This window comes from Alligator sinensis, unplaced genomic scaffold (assembly GCF_000455745.1).
Source record: "Alligator sinensis unplaced genomic scaffold, ASM45574v1 scaffold1735_1, whole genome shotgun sequence".
Classification (NCBI taxonomy): domain Eukaryota; kingdom Metazoa; phylum Chordata; order Crocodylia; family Alligatoridae; genus Alligator; species Alligator sinensis.
Window position 1 is genome coordinate 231421 of NW_005843182.1, and position 24714 is coordinate 256134.

General features: G+C 44.0%; 2 protein-coding genes across 3 annotated transcripts in view; both read right to left on the minus strand.

Moving 5' to 3' along the window:
- LOC102373033 (monocarboxylate transporter 10-like) overlaps positions 1 to 8674 on the minus strand; it is a 29048-nt gene extending 20374 nt beyond the window's left edge. The window contains exons 1-3 of the mRNA XM_006037848.3: positions 8432 to 8674; positions 2998 to 3260; positions 990 to 1205 (exon numbers count right to left, since the gene is read on the minus strand). Of these exons, the coding sequence (XP_006037910.2) occupies positions 990 to 1205; positions 2998 to 3244 (463 nt within the window). The 5' untranslated portion in view covers positions 3245 to 3260; positions 8432 to 8674. The remainder of the gene's footprint in view (positions 1 to 989; positions 1206 to 2997; positions 3261 to 8431) is intronic.
- A 5759-nt stretch (positions 8675 to 14433) lies between these two features.
- Positions 14434 to 24714, minus strand: part of CCR6 (C-C motif chemokine receptor 6) — a 19368-nt gene continuing 9087 nt past the window's right edge. For both annotated transcript variants that reach the window (XM_006037849.2, XM_006037850.2), the window contains exons 2-4: positions 17982 to 18095; positions 16490 to 16558; positions 14434 to 15775 (exon numbers count right to left, since the gene is read on the minus strand). In XM_006037849.2, coding sequence (XP_006037911.1) covers positions 14693 to 15775; positions 16490 to 16540 — 1134 coding nt within the window. In that variant the 5' untranslated portion in view covers positions 16541 to 16558; positions 17982 to 18095 and the 3' untranslated portion in view covers positions 14434 to 14692. The remainder of the gene's footprint in view (positions 15776 to 16489; positions 16559 to 17981; positions 18096 to 24714) is intronic.

The window sequence follows — 24714 nt, forward strand, 5'->3', positions numbered from 1 at the left end:
ACTGCAGTGATCAGCCAGCGCTTGCAGGGGGGGCACCGGCGCACCCACCTGCCCCCATGCCCATCGCCCAAGCATGGCCACTCAGGGGATGCACCGGCGCTCTCAGGGGGTGCACGTGCACCCCTGTGCACTCCCTATGCGTCGCCACTGTTATCGCCCATGAGATAGGTCCCACCACCTCTGAGCATGCAGTAGGCCTGGGGTGGCAGGGCAGCCAGGCTATACCTCCCAGCAGCCCCAGTGGCAGTGGCTCCTTCTGGCTGCCACTACTAGCATTGTTGCCAGTGCTGGACCCAGCCCCACTGCCTGGGTACCCCGGCCCGTCCACCCAGTACCCACTGCTCAGAGTGCTGGACAGAGCGGGCTCTCCATGGAGACTGCTGGGACCTCCACAGGCAGGGTGCACTCAACTGGGCATATGGGATGGGGCTGTAGGTGGCCAGGGAGTGGAGTCCAGGAGCAGGGTGGGCAGGTGGGGCTGGGATCGGGGGCTGGTGACAGTGTGGGGCTGTGCAGGGAATGAGCTACAGTTCTGCCCTGGGCCCTGGCCCCACACTGTCACCACCCGGTGATCCCAACCCAGCCCCAGTCCCAACCGCCCATCCTGCTCCTGGATGCTGCTGCCAGCCCACATGCAGCCCTATCCTATGTGCCTGACTGAGCATGCCCTACCCACAGGAGTCATGGCCAGCCTCCATACAGACCCCATCTTCCCACTCCATCTGGTACCCCCAGTCCGGTGAGGTGTTGCAGGGGAATCTGTTAAAACTGTACTGCCAATTCCAAGTGTAAAATACAGGCATCCTATTTATCTTTTCTAATGCAGATATTATTTTCATAATTGTATGCCCTGTTCTCCTTTTTTATTTAAGCAATGGAAGGCAGAACTTTTAAGAAGGTCAAATTAAGAAAAAAAATGGTTTTTTTGTAACTTGCTATGTTTTATCTTAATGCATTAGTCTACTAGTAAATAAATAAAATCAAATTACCTGGAGTATAAGCAAAACTTGATCCTATACCCACTAAGAGGCCATGGGTTAAAAACAGAATACTTATATCATGAGCAAAAGATGAAGAAATGACACCTGCAATCATAATTAGAGCTCCAAATACTGCTACTTTTATGGCTCCATATTTCTGCAGAAGTTTTCCAGAAACAGGACCAAAAATCATGATGAAACCATAACTGAGTGATCCAATCCAGGCTGGAAAAGGAAATACACCCTTGCAATGAAATGCATTTTACAAGTCATAACGAGAATGTATTAATTAGCAGATACTTCACTGATATAAGCTGGCATCGTTCCACTGAAGACAGTGGATCTGATTTCTACTGATTCAAACCAAATGAAGATATATGTACTTACTACATCCAAGAGACAGTCTTACTTCTAATACCAAGCATTGCCTACTGTGAGAGGTGTTGTGCTCTCTACCATTAGGTACCATATGTTTTTTGAAACTAAGACAAGCCCCCCACCCCACCATCAGTACAGAAGGAAAAGCCCCTCATCTTAGATTCAAGTACAAAGTGGGGGATGAAGGAAGGGGGATGCAGCCGCTGAGGCTCTGACTCTGGCCCCAAGTCTGTGTTGGGGCCAGAGTCAGACCCTCAGCAGCCTCTTGCTTCTCTGAGCCGCTTGCCTTCTGCAGTTTCTACCCCTCCCCCACAACCTTCCCTCTGCCCCTGACTGTCAGGCACAGCTTGGCTCTGGCTTAGGCTGGATTCCCTCCTAGGCAGGTAACAGAGGCCAAGCAGCAAGGGGGGGGTGGGACTGGAAGAGAGAGAGAGAAATTGTAGGGGAGGGAGAAGGAACAGACACTGTGGGGGAGGCAAAGGAGGCAGAGATTGTGGGGAACTAGGGGTAGACAGGTGAAAGTAGCAGGGGTGGGGCAGGAAGGCTGCAAAAGGGAATAAGTGGGGGACAGAGAGCAAGGGGTCTGTCTGACCCCACCCCAGCCACTGCCTTCCGTGCTATAGCATTTGTAGGGGGGGGACAAACTTAAGACAACCATCCAATAATTAGATTGTGTACCTGGAAAAGTATAATAAATGTATTTTCCATGCATAGAATTTACTTATTGGGGGATCATCTTACATTCAGAATCACCTCACATTTGAGTGAATACAGTAAATCTCAGCACTTGACAGGGTTAAGTTCAAATTAACTGTCGTTGAAAATTAAACACTTTTAACCATATAATTTCAGAAATTATGATAAAAGTATATCACAGTGGTTTAAGTCACAGCTTTTAAAATCTCTCATAAAGAAAAGATATATTAATCTAAAATAATACAATGTATATAATGAATAATTCACTCCTTCCTTTGTATTTCTAGTAAAAACAATCCAAACACATTATACTAGGAATGTGAAACTCAAGTCAAGAGGAAAAGAAATTATATTTGTAATTATGCTCAGTAGGTCAGAATATAAATTTAAAATACATACCACCCGCAATGTAAAAAAAAGTTACCACTGAAATCAATACTAGGGCTATAACTGATTTTAGAGTAGTGCCTAAACTAAAGAAATAGATTGATTCTGATTGACCCAAAGTATTTTTTCTCTTTTTCCTACCAAACAGAAGTCCCCCAAAAATCCATTTTGTACCAGGCAAAATATTACAAAGGGAGACCAAACAAAATAACAAATGCAATTCAGGTTGGAAAATGTGACCATTTTAGGGGGGGGAAAAATATCTGAAACAGCTACTCTATAAGAGCATGGAACCTGGACTGCAGTAATGCTATATGGTTCATATTCCCCTGCATTTACCTTTATAGTAGTTCTTCTAAGCAAAGAAACATATTAAATACAACAAACATTCTACCGAAGAAGAAACATTTAGAATTTCTGAGGTAAGCATTTCAACAGCAGACTGTTAACTAGATCACTTTTCAATGATATATTGCATTAGAAATGCTGATTTAGTTTTGGGCTACCTACACAGAAATATCAAGCCTTGGTTTTATATAATTAACTGATGACGTACCTGTCCGTGAGCTACTTGACTTGAAGGTCTCAAGTAAGGATACCATGTAAACACCAAAAGCAGAATGGAATCCACTGACAAGCAAAGCATGCGTAGATGCAGCCAGCACCACAACCCATCCCCAACCTCCATCCGGAGGACAGTCCAAAAATGAAATCTCTTTCTGGAGACTATCAGTATTATCCTTTTCCTCCAAGCTGCGTGTAACTTGATGCAGCAAAGTCCGTAACCTTCTCATTTGTAACATGACTCGAATTTATGACCTGCATATAAATACATTTTTTTCATAGAATACATGATTCATTAAACTTTAATAAACACATCAGCAGTAAATGTAGTAGTTTTAGCTACTAACCTCCAAATGAATAATTCTGCTACTAGTAATGGACTCAGTCAATCCACTGGTCTCCATTAAAATGTTTATTAATGTTATAAATTTATGAATGTTTCCAAACATGAACAAGCTAAAAACAAAAGTACCTTGATACGGAATTATATATGAGACCATCACACTTTTACAGACAGATAAACAGATCTAGAGTGGTTATGCGACTTTCCCTGTAGTATCAGAGTGGGTGATAGCAGTTATATACATAAACAAGCACATTTTGTAAAATGATACAGATAGTAACTATCAAATGATTAGACTGATAAGAAGTTCAGCTTACACACTAAAGGAAGTAGAGTTCATTCTTTTCTGTATTCTAATATTTGTCAGTTAAAGTGTACCATATAGTTTTGTTCTGTAATACATTTGCATTCATTAACAACAGTGGTACTTGAAGAGCAAGAATTAAATCCAGTCTGATTTATGCCAGAATTAAGGTTAGTTAATTAGTTTTACTTACCACAAACCTTCTTGTTTGACCCAGGCAGAAAAAGTTCTGAATAGATATGATACCTTTATTAGACCAACTAAACAGTTGAAAAAAATTGTTCTTTGCAAGCTTTCGAACACAAACACCCTTCTTCACAAACACCCTTGTCTCTTAGAGAGAGTTTGACTTGGTTATTAAAGTACAGGCAACCTTTCTGCAAGACACCTCAGTCTTCTCCACAGTGCTGTAAGTAATTTTTTCTCCTTTGTAACTACCTTCTCAAAAGATCTGCATATTATGCAAATCAATCGCACGTGTACAGACAGTTTTTGTTCTTAAATTTGAACAACCAAAGAAGCTTATTTTCATTTTGCTAAATTTGAGAAACCACAATAACCAATCTTACCACATGTTAGTTCTCTGCCACCACCAATTAAGGAAAGAAAATGTTAACGGGAAGAGATAAAATTGTCACGCAGATTAAATACATAGGTTTAGTCTGCAATGACCCAGGGATTTCTTGCTGTTCTATGAGAATGTTGTCATGTGTATCCCACTCAGTTGCGTTGTTTTTAATGTTTACTCGTTTTAATTCAGATTAATTTAATCTTGATTCATAAAAAAGATATATTCAAAATGGCTTCCTATCATTCTTAACGAGTGCAGAATTTAAATCAATTATGCCAACATATTTAAGTTTTTTTTACCTTTATGTCCCTCTTCCCCCCACGTTCAAAGTTATTGGTCTATGGTGCATATTTCCTTCCTTCTTTTCCCCTCTCATTCCTTACCTGTCATGGCGCCGAGTCCAGTAGGATGGACATGGTTTCCCTAAGGCCCCCTTTACCATGCCAAGTTGACCCAATGGGCACCCTCGACTCTCGCCTGCCACATCTTTGATGACAAAATATATTTGGGAGGCTGCCTTGGTCACGTCTTGCTGGACACTCAGACCCCGTGGTTTCCCGGACGCCCCGTGGGTCCTGCTTTGCAATGAGTGCTTCAGGGGCACCCTAGCCTTATGGGCTATGCGTGGCTCCAACCACCCCTTTACCATGCCCCAAGCGTCACAGATGGAATTGACGTTGTTCGGTCACGGCCTTGTTATAATATGGGCCCCCTGTCCTCCCTGGGCCCTGCGCGGCATTGGTCTCACCCTGTGCCCTCTCTGGCGCTCGTCAATGCTGCTCCCTCTCTGGGGCTTCCCCACAATAACGCTGCCCCCCTTCTCTGGGGCTTCCCCACAATAACGCTGCCCTCCTTCTCTGGGGCTTCTCCCCAATGCTGCCCCCGGGTCAGTGCACCCCAAATGCTGTGCACTTGCTGGCACTGGGGTCCCCACACTGCTGTGGGTCCTCTATGAGGCCTCCTCCAACCCCTAATAGCCTCACCCAAACCACTGGTATTAAACAGTAAAACAAAACGCAATCCCCTGGGCTATAACATAAACTGAAGACACCCAGCTATAACCACGTTTCCTTTGTAAGCACCTTCTTAAAAACCTGCATGTTATGCAAATAAATCCCATGTGTACAGACAGTTTTTGTTCTTAAATATGAACAACCAAAGAAGCTTATTTTCATTTCGCTAAACTCCAAACACTCCGGGGATATTCCATCCTTTACCCAGCTCAGGCTGTACCTGCAGTCAAGCCTCTCCTCTCAGCTTTGCTCCGGGAGAGCTCATTCCCCCCTGGCTGCTGGTAGGGAACTGCTAGCCTGGCCTCAGCCCCTGGGCTTTATATGGGAGCCAGGCCCTGCCTCTTCTGGTTAGCTGACCTCCTCCGGTTGCCCTGGCAAACAGCAGCTGGGCTCGTCACTCACTGCTAGGGCTTTTTCTTTTCTCCCTTCTTAGGAGCAGTGCACCCGAGTGCTCTGCGACATTACTCTTTTTGTGTTGTGTTCTGTCCGTCTTTTCCTCCTCTCTCATCTTCTCTATCACTTAGTCCAGGGCTTTTCAAACTTTTTAAAACAAGTATACCCCTTCTGCCTCAAAGTTTCAGCTCACGTACCCCTGTATCTTTTTTTCTTGTTTTTAAGAGGTGGTGGGGGCAGATCAAGGCCCACACGGTGAGGGAGGGAGTGGGGTTGGGGCAGGTGCTGTACAGCCAGGGCGGAGCACAGGATGAAGGCACAAGAGTGGATTGTCCAGGGGGCGCAGCAGAGGGGTGGGCAGCTCCTGCCACTACATGCACATCAGTGGAGGCCCAGGGAGCATGCGCTCCCCAGATCTGTGTGCAGGGCAGAGGTAGCTGCTGCTTCAGGCTGGACTCTGCACCCCGCTGCCCCAAGAGCCACATGACGCCATGTGCCTGCTGCCACTGGGCAGGCAGGGGACAGACAGACACACAGATACAGACAACCCCCACAGCAGGTAAGTGTGTGTGGGAGGAATGGGCAGGGTCTGGAGAGAAGGAAAGAGCGGGGGGGGGGGGGGCAGGTCAAGACCCCCACAATGCCGGGGGAAGTGGCTCAGGCCAGGGCCGGGCAGGCCCCATGGGACAATAGGAGCCTGGTGGTGCATCCAGGGGCACGGAGGAAGGGGGTGGGGGAGGGCTTCCACTGCTGCATGCACCACGGGGGAGCATGTACCCCCCTTATCTGTGTACAGGGTGAAGGTGGACTGGGCTCTGCTCTGCCTCTGTGCCTCACTGCCACTGCTTTGAGAGCGGTGCAATGCCACGTGCATCCTGCTGCTTGGCAGCTCACTGCCGGCCTGCTGCCCGCCCAGCAACAGAACGTACATGGCCATCACACTGCTCTCAAAACAAGCAGTGGCAGTAAGGCATAAAGGGTCTGAATGGGGGAGGAGAGAAATATGTCTCTGTGCCCACTTCCAGGACCAGGCCTGGGGTGGGCGGGCGAGGGGAGCGGTGCCCCTCTGTGGGCCGCACAACGCCACCCAGCCAGCTGGATACAGGGGGAGGAGGTGGCTGCACGCAACAGCCACTGCTGCTGCCACCCACCACCCCGTGCTGCCACCTGCTGCTCTGTGCCGCCAGTGCCACCACTACTGCCCAATGATGAGGCTGAAGTTGGTCCCTTTTTCCCAGTTCCTTATTCCTGGTTCCATATTCTTTACTCCCAGTTCCTTTTTCAAAGCTAAGCTAGACCCAATAAAAACTTGTTATTAATGAATTCCACATCCTAAAGAGAGAGAATTTCATTAGCTATGCATATGTACTAATTAATATGTAAAATAATATTCCATATCAAGTACAGAGCCCTAAATGAAGGTCAGATTAGGGTGGGATTATGGGGCAAAATACTTCTTGGGCCACCCCAAACTTCATTGCGATGCCACTGGGGGACTGTCCCAAAGAACCCTGGCCACAGTCCCACCTGGCCCAAAGCATGGTTTGGCTGGGCCCGGCTGCCCACGAACAGAACAGCCCCCATGCCCACTATACTAATTATAATGGCTTGAATAAGGATTTGGCTTTCCAACTGGAATTATGGCTAGAAATTCTGCTTGGGCCACCCATCAGAATACCTCTATGCCACTGGGAGACTGTCCTAGACATCCTCCATCTTCTTCTTGGAAAACTTTTCATGTTCCAAGCCAAACCAATTCCAAATCAATGGAGTCATTCAAGAACTGTATGTGTCCCTACCATCAGCAAACATCCCCTACATCCGCCCAGGGCTGCAGATGCTTCCAAACCCTTTGGTAAGCATCCTCCGCACAGGCCCAAGCCTGAGGACTTGGGGTTTGGATGCCCCCGAGTTTCGCTTGCCCTCAGCCATATATATGGCCACAGGAGCAGTCTGCCACATCCATAAGATGGGCACAAAGCCAAGATCTTCCCACTGCAATTGGAAGTGGAAAACTATGCCTTACCTTGGTCAAAGTGCTACCCCCTGCCAAAAAAGTAGTCTTCCCCTGTCCCTAGGAAAACCACCTTAGCAGTCATGGTATCTCCCCTGCCAGGTATTTCAGGTAATAATTTTTTTAAAATGTTTCATATTCCAATCAAGATTGGCCAAATCCATTCCAAATCCTTTAGTCCAGAACCAAAAGTGGCAAACATCCTACTGGCAAACATCCTCCACCCCCCGCCTTGGGGCTTCAGATGGTCCCAAATCCTTTAAGCCTGCAAGTGAGATGCCTGCCAAGCCTGGAGACTTGGGGTTCAGATGCCCCCAAGTTTTGCTTGCCCTCAGCCATAAGGTATTTCAGGTAATCTTTTTTTTTTTTTTAATTATTAAAATCTATCTATCTTTAGGTATTTCAGGTAATCTGCCAGCACTTTCTTCTGACAACTTGCCTCAAAATAAAGAAAGGCTTCAATTTTGCTAACCCAGGTCTCTCTCACTCAGACTTACTTGCATGCTTATTTGCACACTTCCTTCCATTTTTTTCAGTGTGCAATCATTTTTTCAGCAAATATAAAATGCAAAAATCTAAAACTCATAGTTCAGAAACGATCCCTTTTATCAGCCCAACTGAGAAATTAAAAAAATAACATTCTCTATTGCCCCCTCAGCAAATACGATACATTTGGAGCTTCCAAAAAGGTAATGACACGCGCGAGACATGTCAAAGCTGCGCCGTGGAGCTCCCCACGCCCACCGCAGGCGGGGCAGCCTATGACGCCGCCGTGACGCAATAGGCACCTGGGAACCGCGCGGGGCTACTCTTCAGCCCGGGCCCCTTGGTCGGGGACTGCGCGGGAGGAAAGGGGCTTAGCCATCACGAACTGACATCACGGAAAGGAGGCGGTGTCTTAAACAGCCGTCCAGCCCGCACAGCTGTGCCGGCCGCAGTCCCCTCAGGCGCGGGGAGGGTCTGGTGCCCAAGGGGGAGGAGCCGCCCGCCCCTACCCACGCTGTTGCGGCACCTGCAGCCGTTGGTGCCGCCCCACCGAACTCCGCGCGCGAGGGGGCGGAGCCAACCCCCCTATCCCCTCGGGGAGTGAGTGAAACAAGTTCCCCTTCACACGCACACACCGGAGGAGGGGCCTGAGTGGAGCGGGAGGCGGAGCATGGCGGTGTCACGTGCCCTCCTCCCGGTGCTGGGGATGGGGATAGGCGCGTGTGATTGGTGGAGCTTGTTGGTGACGTGATGGCCCCGCCCCCCACGGGGCATCTCAGCAAATGCGTAGGTTTGAGCCTTGTGGGGTGGTGTCAGCTTTTTGACCAGAGGCAAATGGTGGGGCAGGTGTGGTCCAGGAGGAGGACTGCAGGACGTGGGGGGGGGGGAGTTATATCACTAGGTTCCTGGGTGGAAGCTCTGGGGTTGCCTTGTGCCCACCAGTGCTAAACATTGCAGAGGGCCTTGGAAAGTCTTTCTGCTCTTATTTAGTGATGCTTTACTGTGCATTAGCCTAAAAACACTGCACCATAGGCTACTAGCATGGTTTTGCCATGACACGCTACTGCACAGTGTTATGAGGCTGATGCACAGTAAGTGTCTTGTGTAAACACACACAGAAATCTGGGTTTTTTCCATTAAAACATTGACTGCTTAAAAGTTCATTCACCTGATCTGTTTTATGCACTTGGCTGTTTAAAGTTCATTCAGCTGCTTTATTTTAGCTACTTCTGGATGTGCGTTAATAGATTGATTGGAGGTAGACAAGCACGCTTGCATAACATTTATTCATATTTATTGTCCCAAGATGACAGGCCTGATGCCTGGAGCAAGATCAGCACGCAGAGAATGAGGTGGACAGGACACATTGCGAGAGCAGCTGGGAGAAGGTGCGAGAGGCAGGTTTTGGAAGCTGAGGTGGAGAAAGCAGACCACGGTAACGGTGGGAAGATAACAAAACCTGATCTGGAAGGGACAGGCAAAGTTGTGACGAGGTGGAAGGAGATTGCACAAGATAGGAGGAGATGGAAGGCTTTGGTTAAGGTGGTTATAGGTCCTCGAGGCCTGTGAGACCCGCAAGAGAGAGAGAGAGAGAAAACACCATATTTGTGTGAGAAAACATCTATTGTATACCTTGCTAGAGACTTACATTTCAGTTACTATTAGGCAGCAAGGTATTAGAGCTAAAGGATGAGGGTAATTCAGGCATAAGAGCTAGTAATGTCTTTCTTCCCCGTTATCACACACTTCAGTTAAAGTATGAGAGACAGGCAATAATCCTCCTAAAAATACTTTTCCTTTTACATTTTATTAATATCGATTTTAAATACTAGAAAAATTAATGATGTTGCTTCAGCAGTGATGACATTGTTAGGGCTGTAATAAGTCTTGTTAGTAATTTCTGGCTGTGGCAGGGGACTGTGTTGTACAAATGTGATTGTCCTGCTGCCTCCTTTTTTATTGACTGTGTTATAAAAATGTGATTGTCCTGCTGCCTCCTTTTTTATATTGGACAGCAGCACTACTTTCATGTTTTCTGGAGGAATGCATTTTTTTTACAATGTGGGAAGTGAAGAAAAGCCTAAAAAATAGTAAGCTAAGGCAACACACCCAAAACTTTAGCAAAATGGAAGCCCTGCAATTAGTATACATAGTACCTGTAATATTCTAGAAGTATTAAAAATATACTTGATCATAGTCATATTTATATGTTACTAAGAATTTGGGTAGGGTGTACTGTACTATACTGTACTAATGTTCACTTGTAAATTAGTGGTAATGAGCCTAACCTTTGTTAAGTGCTTTGAGATCTACAGAAGAAAAGTGCATTTGAAGTGTTAGATACCACTTAATAAAATGTAAGAAGTGCAGGGAACGTGTCACTAATACTGTGGCAACAGAAACATCAAATTAAACATATACGTGCAGCATTTCTGTTTAAAACGGTCATAAGTAGCACAGAGGATGGCAACAGGATTACTACAACATTTAGGAAGAATCTCACTTTCATTTACTCTCATGTAAGCCAACTGTAAAACTCATACTGTCTCAAACCAAGTAGGATTAGACTTTATTTTAGCTTACTAAGTCACCCTGGTGGTGCACAGTATTTTATTTTGCTTTTATTTTTGTTATAGGTTTAAGATGCTGAAGTTACAACTATTTAAATTATATTAATAAAATCATGGAATTTATAATTCCTCTGACTCTTAATTTTCCTTTATTAGTTTTTTTTAATTAATCAGTGCACAGAAAGTAATTATGTTGGCAAAGGAAAGCATGATAATGAAATACAGATGATGATAAATAAGAGCACTATGACTGCAGGCTGATTTGCAATTTGCATGCCCTTTATCAAGGATGTATTTTTGTTACTTATGCTTTTCCACCCTTAACATCTTTGCAATGTTTATTTTGCCATGTGGCCAAATTCTGACTTCTATATACTACATGCACCCTGGGGGCAAGGCCATCTCACCACCACTGTCTACACTCCCAGGGGACACTGGGGACCTGTGACCCCTAGATCTGTCCGCGGGGCAGGCGAGAGGGTGGGTGCGAGCTGCAAGCTCGGGCTTCCACTCTGCTGCACTACCCTGGGGCCTCCATAGCCCAGTGGACGCAAGTCGGCGTGGCAGACAACATCTGGGCTGTGCGGAGAAGCTGCTTGTTGCTGCGAGCTCCATGCTGCCCTGGTGATGCACCCCCTGCATGCATGGCAGCACTGAGCAGCGCAGCCCTGCACTACTGTCCTCGCTGCAGCCATGTGCACAGGGGACGTATCACCAGGGCAATGCGGCGCTCACAGCAACAGGCAGCTTCTCCACACAGCTCCACTGTTCCCTACCATGCTGGGTCACACCCGCTGGGCTGTGGAGGCCCCAGGGTAGGGCAGCAGGGTGAGAGCTTGTGCCCGCCCTGGACACAGGCCCCTCCTGCCCCCTGGGAGTGTGCGCATTGGTAGGGAGACCCCCCCACCCCACTTGAGCGCACAGCCCATCCCGCCCCTGCTCCGTGCACAGATCGGGGCGGGGGAATCCCCCCCTACCCCCTGGGGAGTGGGTGCACCAGCAGGGAGCTGGCCTTCCCTGCCCTAGCCTGCAGCAGGCAGGCAGCAGGGGGGAGCCAAGCTCTACTCTGCTGCAGCAGCCATCGCCTCCTGCCAGGGACAGGGGGCTGTGATTCTGGGTCCCTGGCCCTATAGCCCTGGCAACTGGGGGGGGCAAGGGGCTGTTGCTGGGGGGCAAAGGGCACCAGCAGGGCTGAAGGGACTGTGGGGGGCAAAGTGAGAGGCACCAGCAAGGGGGTGTGGGTGGGGGGGGGGGGGCTTTAATTTTAATCATAGATTTTGGGGGGTTTAATCAGAGAATCTGCTATTTTTTTTAATCAGGGAAAACCAGGATCCCTGGCTATTACCAACATCAGCCACAAGGGTTCTGAGTATTCACAAAGAAAATGGCTGTAATTTTTGTCTCTTTTGAGGGGTGGTAGAATTTAAGATTTCTGCACAGTTTAATGATCTTCTGGATGCTGATCTTCCAGCATCATCTGCATAGAAGTTCTCTACATGTTTCCACCTTGTGCTGCTCTCCAGATTCACTGCAGTGTATTTCCTCTTGCTTCCAACAAACTTCCTGTTCAATTGCAAAGCCCCAGTTCTAATTTCTGTGGGTCTGAGGACAGTATAAAGAGGTGTCCCCACCTACACTGCCATCTCACCTCCTTAGAGATTGGAGCAGATCCAGAAGTGCACAGGCAAAAACTCTCTTCATGAGTCCTAAGAAATAAAATTGGTACCAGGATTGTGAGTGCTTCCTCATGTCCTAAATCATCCCCCAGGCTCTTAAATCAATCATCATGTGAAACACCACAATACAAGTAAACAAAACCCAATAAGGAGTTTATTTTTATTGCACAGAATATAAAATAAAACAAGTATATCTTACTTATGTAATTTCTCAAACACTACATAGAATATCTGCTGAAGCCAAAGTTTCACTTGCAAAAATAATAAAGGCAATAACAGTAGACAAACTTTTAAATGATGTATTTTCCATCATATATATAACAAATATAGTACACATTCTAATATCCAAATTTTTAAGGAGAAGGGGAGACACTGAATAGGTCTGGGTAATAAAGGTTGTAAGATGAATAAAGTTATGTACACTGTGATCAACAGCTGTAGCAAATGATCCCATTCAGTTACTTAAAAGTCAAGATAATGAAGACTGAATTGTGGTGTTTTTCTGACAATCAGTTCTTGCAGTTTTATTTGTGGAATTTCTTCTAGAAACAACACTGCTATATAAAGCAAATATATGTATATATATTTATGTAATTTTTATTAACTCGTTTTCAAAATTTACAGTTAATTGAATTTAATTAACATTCAGCCACATTTAATGTCCACATTTAAAATATTCAGACATAATGGGCTCCAATACATGTGCAGTGAGGCTGCTCTGATGTGCTGTAATTACAGCATGTTGGAGCAGACTTAACTGAGTCTGTTGGAGCGTGGTAATGACCATGTTCCAGCAGACTCCAGCATCATGTGTATCAGCGTCCCTGTGCTGAAAAATGCTGCAGGGGGCGCTCTGAACTAAAGCTCATTTTTCAAAGTATCTTGCTGCCACTGATACCTGTGATGCTCCAGGTGCTTTTAATTAGTATGGCTCTCGAGCTGTGCTAATTAAAGCTCCCCGCCTGCCTCCCAGAGCACATCTATAAATGCCCAATAGTACATAGTATTTATATCTGAGAATTTCAGTGTACCATATAAGCAATGCTGAATCATACTAATGCAGACAGTCATATCTCTCCCTCAGCAGTGTAGTTCTTGGCCTACTCCTGTTGACACTGGCAGGGATTCCCTCCTCTCTTAAGATGCTCTTTCCCCTCTGCAGTTAGTTAACAAACCCTACAGGAGGAGTTGTGCACTGCAAATTGCCTCATTTATGCTGCCAAGGTGCATTTAATCTAGTTCCAATAAAGGCCAAATACTGCTGAGCTAAGCCATCCTCAAGAAACAAGAAACACACTTTCATAAATTCAAAATTATTTTGGAAATATATTTCAAAATATTTATTATTTCATTCAAAAAATGTATTAAGTAATCAGAAAAAATAAAGTGGCATTTCAGTCTCTATCAAGATGACATTCACAAAATGGTTTCAGTGGAGTATGAACCCCAAAACACCAATGTTAAACCAAGAAATCTCTTCCCAGATAGCTTTTATTATTCTTGAACAAAAAAAATGTGAGCTGATCATTGAATATTAAGTGGTTACTTAAAGAAATATTACTGTCTTCTATTAGTATGGTCTCGACCCAAACCTGTGCCAATATAGGCAACCATAACTCTATAACTATTAAATAAGGCACTAGACTGGACTGTGACTCAAAACCTAAATTCTAATTGCAGCTCTGCAACTCACCTGCTGTGCGTCAGTGATCCTGTCACTTCACCTCTGTGTTCCCCTTCCCATCCTTTGTTCACAGGGCAAGCTCTTTGGGTCTGAATTGCCTGCTCATACATGTATGTAGAGTGCTATCACTCTGGTGTTCCAAATTTGGATATGGACTCTAGGCACTATTACAATGTAAATAATTAATAGCAATATAATCAGAAATACAGCAAGCCTATAGTAAAATTGTCTGTCTGACTTTTAAAAGAATCATTATCACAATTGGAATATTTTGGTTGATATGAGACAGCTGAGTTGAGAGTGCTTCAAAACCAAAATACTAAAGCAATATCAGATCAAACTGGCATGAGGAAAAAGGAAGCTGTTTGATACATCTTGCTTTCCTAAGAATGATAAATGCATGTATTGAAGAACAGCATGAATGTTAGTTAGGCAGATGATTAATAAATGAGTTTTCCATACAGTAGAGTTATTCTTTTGTTTTTATTAATAGTTTTGATGGAGGGAGCTATCATGATCATAGGAACTACCATTTTTGGTGTAAAATAGTCATAATTGCTAGCTGTAACATGAAAAATAGGATTGGCTGGAGTTGCTGGATGAGAAAAATAAAAGCTTAGAATATTACTTGTATTACATAGTAAAGGATGATACATTATCACTCGTAATTTCACTTGTCTGCCTTGAGTGATAGATATCAGAACTTATCCTTGAATTGGCTGTTTTGTATTTCTTGAATCCTATACAACACAGACTGTTCATTATCTTCAAAAAGTAATTTCTAAATTTCACCCCAACAAATGCATAGAGCACGGGGTTCAAGCAACAATGCAAGAATGCCACAGTTTCAGTAATACATTTTGCATAACTTATATGCCTTTCGCTATCACATCTTCTATTTAATTTGCCCATATTTGTGGCTGTTATAAGAAGAACTATGTTATAGGGTACTTGACAAACCAGGAAAACAGCTACAATTAATAAAATTACACGTATTGCTTTGCTTCTTTTGGAATTCTGAGCTTGCACTAAGGTTTTGACAATGAATGCATAGCAAAAAATCATAAAGAGCAGGGGGATAAAAAAGCCAAACGCTAGTTGTATACCCATGAGCATTAATTTCAGTGCAGTGCTGTTTACTTCTTTACTAAATTTGAGTTCGCAAATCTCTGTTGTATCATTCAGAAAAATGCTATAGCTTTCACTGTATATGAAAGTGCAGGTCGAGATTAAAATTGAGAATACCCACACAACCAAGCAGATCAGTTTGCTGTATGCTAAGGTTCTTGCCCTAAGTTTAAATGACTTTGTTGCTTGTACAATGGCAATATATCGGTCCAAACTGATAAAGGCCAAAAGCAGCATGCCACAATTGAAGTTGATAGCATAGATACCTCTGGTCATTTTGCATATGACATCATTGAAGATCCATTTGTCAGCAGCATAACTCATTGCCCACAATGGGAGAGTGAGAACAAACAATAAATCAACTATGGCCAAGTTGAAGAGGTATACATCTGTCATAGACTTATGGTTCTTATATAAAGCAAAGGTCATCACTACAAAGACATTACCGATAAAGCCCACGACACAGATCAGTGAGTATGTGACTGGAAAAAATACTTTTGTGAAGTTTCTGACTTCCTGCTTGTTACATGGTTCTATAAGTCCTTCATAATCTATGGTGTATGGATAATCTGTGGAGTTCATTTCTGCCTGAAAGAAAAATGAATATAACCAGTTAATCACTCAAACATTAATATGCATTTCTGCAAGTTCTATATAGCTGGTAAACAATGGAGAATTGACTAGTATGAGACATAAAAGATCAATTTTTAAGTTTACATACAACCCTGTGTCCACATGAAAGTAATAGACATAGCCAATCCCAATATTTGGAAAATAAAGCATCAAAATGCTAAAACCTAGTCATTTTTATCCTTTCAAATCCACGTTTTTTACTTCCTCCTGAAAACCTAACCTTGTGCAATCCAGTGATACATGCAACATTCTCTGAATAAAATCTCTCCCCTACTTCAAACTTGGCCCACTACAGCTGAGATAATCCTGAATTATGTCTCTACCAATAATAGCTTTTCCACACAACTGTGAAAGGTACTACTTTAAACATAAGAAGAGATTTCTCAAAACAACAAATTAGTTTGATGGATTCTGAAGAGCCACTGAGAAAAAATAGCAGGTTTAACAAAAGCATAACTGAACTTTAAGTGCTGGAAACATTTTTTGGGACAGTTCACAGAATTCCATTCTCATCGCTCAGCTGCAGTAAATCCAGTGAAAGCATGCTCCATCAATTAAGCATATTGTTACAAACCACTTTCATTAGCTAGTCACTCCCTAGGTCAGGGAAGTTAGTAGTCTTATAGAACTGTTATTTCCAAATTAACTGTTTCTTACTAATATACTTACGTCATTCATTTTGTTAATGTGGTCTCCACTGAGGAAGTCGTGGAGTTCCATTATGGTGTTCTTAGGTGCCTGTAGAGAAGGGGAATAGATCAGGAAAGTGCAATGGGACATGTTCAGAGAGAAAAAAAATGTAATGTTCAACAATGCAAGAGTACTAGAAATAAAACACTTAAGCAAACAAACAAACAAAAAACATTACATTTCAGTTTTAGAAGTAACACATTTATTCCTCTACGAGGAAATCCCTTGTCTTCAGCAACCTTTGTAACTCTTAGAACTTGGCAAGTTGTGTAGGTGCCACTAAGACAAAAATTTGGACTGCGCTCTTCCTGGATGGAGTGGTAAAGCAGCCAGAGGCCAGTCTGTGGGCGAGAAAGCCAGAATGCTGAAATGTAAATTGAAGTGGCCTCAATTTACATTTTAACAGACTGGCTTTCTTGCATACATACAGGCGTCTGGCTACTTTACCACTCCATCTAGGAAAAGCACAGTCCATCTGCAGGCACTTCCTCAGCCTGATGAAGGGTGCTTGTGCCCAAAAGCTTGCTAAGATGAATTTTTCCAACTATTTGAGTTGGTCTAATAAAAGTTACTGAATTTACCAAAGAACCTTGCCAGCTCGTGATTCTGGAAGTCAATGAAACACAGTGAACATGGTACACTGAAACTGTCACATTATTATAGTCATTTACATGGTAGTACTATATCTTAATATTTTGCATTTATGCAACATTTTCTAAATAGTATGCCTCAACACCCCAATATAGGTAAATATTGCTAGCCCTTTTTGATATGCTAAATAGATAAATGGAAACAAAAGTTGAGTGACTTAACTGTGGAGATGCGAATTAGTATCAAAACTGAGTTTAGAATTAAGAATGCCTATGTCATCCAGTGCACAGGCTAGTCAGTGCTCAGTGAATGAGCACTTACTTTAAATTGTTTTTATCCTTGTTCACAGCACATTATTCGAGCCCCAGTCCAAAGAAAGAATAATTTATTTCTTCAAGGAATTTTCTCTGGCAAGGAATTGTCTCTTATCTTTCACAAACATTAATACATTTTCACAATACCCCATGGTGTAAGTGAGTATTGTTATCCCCAGCTGACAGCTAGGAAACTGAGGCATAGAAAGATTACATCAAAAGTGTCCACTAGTGTTGATTTTCAATCTAAAGTCAGTAAGACCTGATTTTTCGACTTTTTTATCATTATATGAAGCATCACTTTGTGTTTCAAGCAAAGACCTCGCTGACTTCAGTTGCCACTGTGGGTGCTCAGCCCTTCTGCAAATCAGGCCTCATGGTCTTGTCAGGCACCCAAAAAATAAAAAATACACATTAGTAACCACTTACAAAAGGTCTGTTTTAAATAACTTGCTGAGTACCATACAAGAATATAGTGGCAGCAAAGGGTTGGCATCCAGTTTTACAGGGCAGCATTGAATTGCCTTAACTGAAAGACCATTCTTTCTTTTTCTGGAATTCCCTACCTCAGACGATACACACAACAAATGAGTCAGACGTCCTAGAGAAGATAATTTTCTGCACAACTGTGGTTCATCCCCAGATCAGATCCATTCTGTGTATGGAAGGAGGCAGGAGTCCTATGGAAAAAATAGATAGGATCACGTAAATAAAGGCCTGAGGCCAGATCCTATTCTATTAGTTGTCTATCTATTAGTTTCTATCTGTTCAGTGCCATTTGGATGCCTAAGGCCCAGATTCTATGTACGTGTCATTTAAGTGGCCTTTAGGGGTGCCTGTAAATGTGCTGTGAGGCAGATCTGATGCACTGTAATTATCTGATTACAGTAATAACTCCATTAACTGAGTGCTGGAGAATGGTAGTTATGGCACTCCAGCCAGCCTTTGCACCTCATGTATCAGCATCACCGTGCTTCCAAGTGGCAGTGGGGGTGCTTGAACTAAAGCTCATTCAACGAACTTTAGTTCAAGCGCTCCTGCTACCATTCTGAGATGTGGAGATGCTGATACACAAGATGCTGCAGTGCTTTGATTAGAGCAGCTCTGGGAGCCGCTCTAATGAAAGCCCCCTCCCCCACCTCCCCAAGAATGTGTAAAAATGCCAAGGATACCTAAGGTTATGTCTATATTGGCTCTACGCTGTTCTTGAGACTGCACCCAAAAATGAGCCCCTCCACCCTGTTCCTGCTATGCACACTTCCAAACCAGAAATGCAGCGGTAAGAATGCTCTTGGTACATTCCCTCCACCACTCTAAAATATGCCACAGAGGACACACCTACATAAGCTATTTACTATACAGCTGACTAATTAATTGTGCATTAAATGTCTCAGCATCTACACATGTCTGTATAAGGGCACACAAAACTAATAAACTCTATAGCAGGTAGTACTTGTAAATACTTGTACTTATATTTACAAGTACTACCTGCTGCAGAGTTGTTTTTTTTGTGATCAGCAGCATACATGTAGATGCTGACCAGCTGGCTGAGGCATAAGGGTGCTTCAGTGCAGGGACTGCCTGCCAGCTAGCTCCACATTGAAGTACCCTCATGCCCCAGCCAGCCCCTCTGCAGCACATTGAGCCCAGCTGGAGCAGCCCCAGGCTGACAGGTTGACCCAGGCTCCCTGCCAGCCAGGGCTGCTGCAACTCAGCTCAATGTGGTTTGGTCCAGGCACACATGCACATGTGTGCCCAGGAGCTTCCCAGGAGCAATAATCTGTGGAGCATTAAGCACCACAATTTATTGCTGCCCCCTAGTGGTATATGTAGACGCACCCAGAGAGATCTTGAGAGCAGTGGTAAGGAGCATCCCTGAGCATCCTCACTGCCAAATGACTTGGCTTGGAGCACAGAGCGTGTGGCTATGGCTCATTTTTCAGTATCAGTTTCAAGAGCCGAGTGGGGCTACCTTAGACATACATACCCTAAGGCCCCTGATGCACAATCAGTTGGCTGTTGGTCTCAGTCTTAGTACTGTACCAGAGTTGGTTCAAGACTCCTATGTGGTCCCAGGTTGGGACCAACAATAGATAATTGGTTCCAGCTCTGGGACTGCACCAGTCTTGACCAGCTCTGTTTACCCTGCTATACATTTTATGTAAGGTGCAATGGAAACCAGGTATAAAAATGCTACACATCTTTTGTGGCTATTTTCCTATTTTGTAGTACCATTAATTCTTTGAACATGTGTCAGGGTTAGTGTCTATAGCATGACTGACAGGTTAATGGCATCATAATTGTAACATCTGTCAGAGGCCTCAGCCACTAAACTGGACTCTTCCACCCTGTGAAAGTGGACTTCCCTACTGCACTTGCTCAGAAACAACCTAGGGTGGAATTCTGTTTCCCACTGCATGCCTAACTGGCAGTTCTCTAGCTGCATAAGTGCCAGTTTGGGCACTTACATTCAGATTGCAATTGTATTACCCTAATACCGTGGATAGTACATGTGTAATAAGTGTATCCAAAGCATGAATGACAGCTGACCAGAAACCTATGACTAGATGCTGGGGGAGAAGTGGGGCCTTCCCATTCTTTAGCCTCAAAAGCTGAGTACTTAGGATACTTGCCCAGAAAGCCAGAAACACAAGTCATAGTCCCCCCCCCTCACCTACAGCCAGTTTGAAGCTGCGCCCCTCTGACTTGCTAGCATAGTGCTGACATTGTCATGTCACATTAGGAATTATCGTGTGTCCCATTCAGTGTTCCTGTTGAAGCTGGTGCCATGGGCACATGGGTAGATTAGGATTTTGAAAAGGACGGTGGCAGATGTTATGGTGCACTGTTGTATATAATGCAACAATTTTTTCTCCAGTTAAAAAGAAACTAGAAGCATTGCTAATAGTCTAGGGGCCTAAGACTATCTTATTCAGCTTAAGATCAAAGCAAAACCAAATAACTTTATAGGAATGTGCATTAATTTTCTATAGTATACAGTACATATAAAAATACAACAAACTAGGCAAATAATAATCAAAAGATGTATCATTAATCCTAAAGTCATTAGAAATAAATGTACATCTCTTATTTATATTCATTAAACAAAATCTAGAGAATCTTGAGAATCTTGACAGTGCATCCAATATTTCACTAACAGTTATTTGCACACCTGAGTTAATATTCAATATGGCCAGTCCACTGAAATGCTCTTCACCTATTGCTAAACAAAGCCAAGTTTTAAATCCCTGGAGAGTAGGAAAACTTCTTTCTGATAGAGCTATAGATACAGGAAGTGTGTAGAGAATCTTGAATAAAATATGAATATTTGAAAACCGTTTCTTGTTGCACTCTGCTAGACCAGTGGTGCCCAACCCATTTTGCCCCACAGGCCAGATAGGCAGTGCCTTGTCTGTTCTCAAGACAGATCTGGACAGTGGGCCTGATCTGGCCATGTGGAAGAAAAGGGGCATGGCCAGCCATACAGGGAGGGAGGGAGGGGGTGTGGGCTGGTCCAATCCAGCTGCATGTGGGAGCAAGCAGGGAAGAGAGCATTACCTGGTCCCCACCTGGAGGAACAGGGCTTGGAAATTTGGTAGTGGGGGCTGGAGGGGGTTGCAGTATTAATTGCCACTGCTCCCCTGCTGCCAAATTTCCTGACTCACCGGGAACTCTGTAACCCAGACGCCATGGCTCTATGGGCCGAATTTGACTCACCAGCCAGGGCTTGAGCACCCCTGCACTAGAGAATATCAATGACTATGGTCTGCACTTTTCTGTTTTCCATATGCTCCCACTTCTTGTTCCATATTTGAGATTCTGCAAAAACAGCATTCCAGCTACTTGACAAGTCTTCATTAAATATTTCTAACACAGCTAAGTGTTGCAGATGGATACTATCTCGAAAAATGCAGTATTAGAATACCTAGATCAGGTACAGTGTTGCCATGTGATGTGAACCTCTGTGTAGGTTCTTGGATCATGAAGTCCAAAAATGGGATAAGTTTTAATTCAAAAGTAGTTCTCAACGCTGCCACATGGAACATTGCATCTGTCTTGTTGCTTGGCTACAAGTTAAGGTAGTTTTATCTCAATGTTGTGATTTGTTGTGACTATTATTAAATATTTTTGTAAATTCATCTTTTTATCTTCAAATATCCCAACTGCTACTTTCAAATGGTTGTAACATTGCACAATGATACACTCACCTTCTGAAGTTCCTTGGACAGTAGAAAAGTGATTTCTAATAGTAATCCAGTGATCATCAAGTTGATGGTATATTTGAAATTGCATATGCTTTTGTCAAGCAAATGTCCTTTATTTCTGATGTCATAATCTTTTTGTATTGCTTCCAGTGCTACAGACAGAGCTCAGTGAACACCATGATACTGTCATATTGCTCCATCCACCTAGTAGCACATACTTTTGCAAGCAATATGCCTGCTCTATGGACATGTGGACACACTGTCATTCATTTGGTTGATTCCTAAACATAATTGATGATTTCATTCAGAGTGCCTAGCATGTTTTCTGTTCCACATATTGCACAAAATTTGGATATGGCAAGATTCAGAGCATTAAACACAAATTGACTGTACTGGAAAAATCACATTTTATGTGAACCTATACATTGTTTATGCAGCTAGACATATTGGTGGCCTCTCTCAATTTTGTCAAATCCAGACCACTTTTTCATAAGAAATCCAAAATAGTTTTTTTTCTACTTGTCACCTGTAACAGAGAGTCAAATCCTGGTTATGGAGAAGAGATGGTAAAGCTTGAAAAACTGTCAGGGCCTCTTTGTAAAGCTCAAATCTTTTGGGCGGGTCTCAGAGGCTGGAAAACGAGCCTGCGGGAGACAGGGTAAGCAAAGTGGCAAACTCCCAAATGGCATGAACACAGCAGAGACAGCAAGAGACTCCTACCAGAGGAAGCAGCATAGGTTGGGTGACCACAAAGAGAGAGGGGCTAAGGAGTATAAAAGCTTGCTCAAGTCAGGAGAGGGAGAGAGTGTCAAGCCCTGACCACAAAAAAAGGACAGATAGCCCTTACTGGATGGAGGGATGGCCATGGCAGATGAAATAAGTAGTCCCAGATGGGGAATAAGTTCCTATTGGGATTTTCTTTTGTTTGAGCAGCATTCCCATGGTGTGATATCTTGAGTTGTGGACCATGTCCACTTATGCCAAGGTGGTGAGGAACTTAAGTTGAAACTTCTGTTCCACAGACACCTGTTGGACCAGGAGCAGCTATGAGGGGAGATGGGGAGAGGCTGCATAACTGAGTACCCCAACATCCTGTGTGATAGTCTCCCATCAGAGGGGGAGGTTGGAGGTGTAAGAACCAAAGCCCTAAGGCAAGAAACTGAGCTTAGCAGCTAGCCTAAAGGACCTACTGCTGTGGCCTAAGGGGTTAAGCAATGTATTTGTTGACCATAAGGGACTGGGCTTGAGACCGTGGAGGGGTAGTAAACCCAGAAGTGGTTTTGAAACAGAGAGGTTGTGGAGGGCCCAGAACAGCCTGGAGTGAAAGGCTAAGCTAGAGCAACTACCGTTGGGATATGGGGCCAGTAGGCACCAAAGCCCTGCTGGTATGGTAAGACCTTGTCATTGGGTTTCTTCCCCCAACCCTGCTTTGGACAGAAGCAGAATATCTTCCAGATTGCTTTTTCCCAGAAAGGCATGACAGGGGCATCAGGACTAGGGTGGTCTCCAAGTAGACTGTGGGACAACAGGACCAGCTGTAATGAAACTGAGAGCCCCTCCACTTGAGCCCTGTCACACATCTGACTGGTCATAAGCAGGTAAAAAGCCCAGGAAAACTTCACAAATTGTAACTGGATTGCTTTTGATCTAATTCATACAAACAGGGTGAGTCTACACATCATTGTACTTTAGTACCTTCTTTTGGAAATACTAAAACACAGCACAGTATGAGCTGTTAGTGGTGCATGCTTAGATTCTGCAGCTACATCACCGTAGTAGAAACATGTAGATGCATCCACTGATACCTTTTTCCACATTTGAAATGTCCAAGGTTTCATTGGCTAATACTGGGCACATCTATACATGTAATTGATTCAAAGCAATAAACACCAGTACAGTTCACACTGGAGTTTATTGCTCCCAGGCACCGCATTTACATGTGCGCCTGGGACCACAGCACACTGAACTGAGTCAGAGCAGCCCAGACTGACAGAGGGCCCAGGGAGTCAGCCTGCAAGCCTGTGCCTGCTCCTACCTGGCTTAATGTGCTGCTGAGGGGCTGGCTGGGGCATGAGAGTTGCTACAATGTGAGGCTAGCTGGCAGGCAGCCCTTGCACTGAAGCACCCTCATGCCCTAGCCAGCTTCATCAGCATCTACATGTGTATTGCAGCACACTAAATAATGCTGCCAAATAGTACTTTGGGGTGGGGGGGAGCACTATCATACAGCAGCATTTATTGGTTTACTGTGACCTAATAGGGCTGCATGTGTAGATGCTGAGATTTTACTGTGGAGCTAATTAGTCAGCTCCTCAGTAAATGTCTTGTCTAGATGTGCCCACTGTAAAGAAATCCGACTCATTTATTCCAATTGCTGGTTTGCTTCTGATGAAGTTACATGCTTCTGTAATTTCATCCTGAATGGTTTTGCTAGTGTTTTACATTTTTGGACACATGTAAGTAAGTGTTTACACAAGGTTATATCATCAGCTTGGCAATGGAGGTGTAGAAGTGATTGGAAAATAGCTTTAGATTTACTCACATTATTCATATTAAATTCACTATCATCATTCTTCCCTTGAAGTGGCAGACCTTTTTTTACCTACAAACAATAGTTTCAATGACAGGTGTAAGCTTCCATTTATGCACACCTTCCTTTTTTCATTGTGTGAGTGAAGTGTTTTGCTTTATCTTCATAAAATGTGCTAAACATTTGTGTTTTCTAAGAGGCAGTTCCATGAAACTTTTTTGTAGTATGCTTTTTCAATCTTATCTTGATTTCTTGCCAATTTGAATATGACTGAGAAACAAATATAGCACTGAGGCAATTGTCTCAATTGGCTCCTGCTCAAGGGCACTACTTGTTACAAACACCGAGACAAGAGATGAGGGTACAAGAGTGGGACTCTGCCCCATGTCCTGTATGGCTGCAAGCCCCATGTGAGAGTGTGGCAACTGTCACAACGTCATCCAGGACCAGCCCCAGACACAGGCTGTGGCGGGCCAGTAGGGGGCGCTCCTGCGTTGAGCCGCCCACCTCCCTGCTCCCGACCACCTTCCAGGCTCTGAGTGCCTCCCTTAGGGTGCCTCCGGT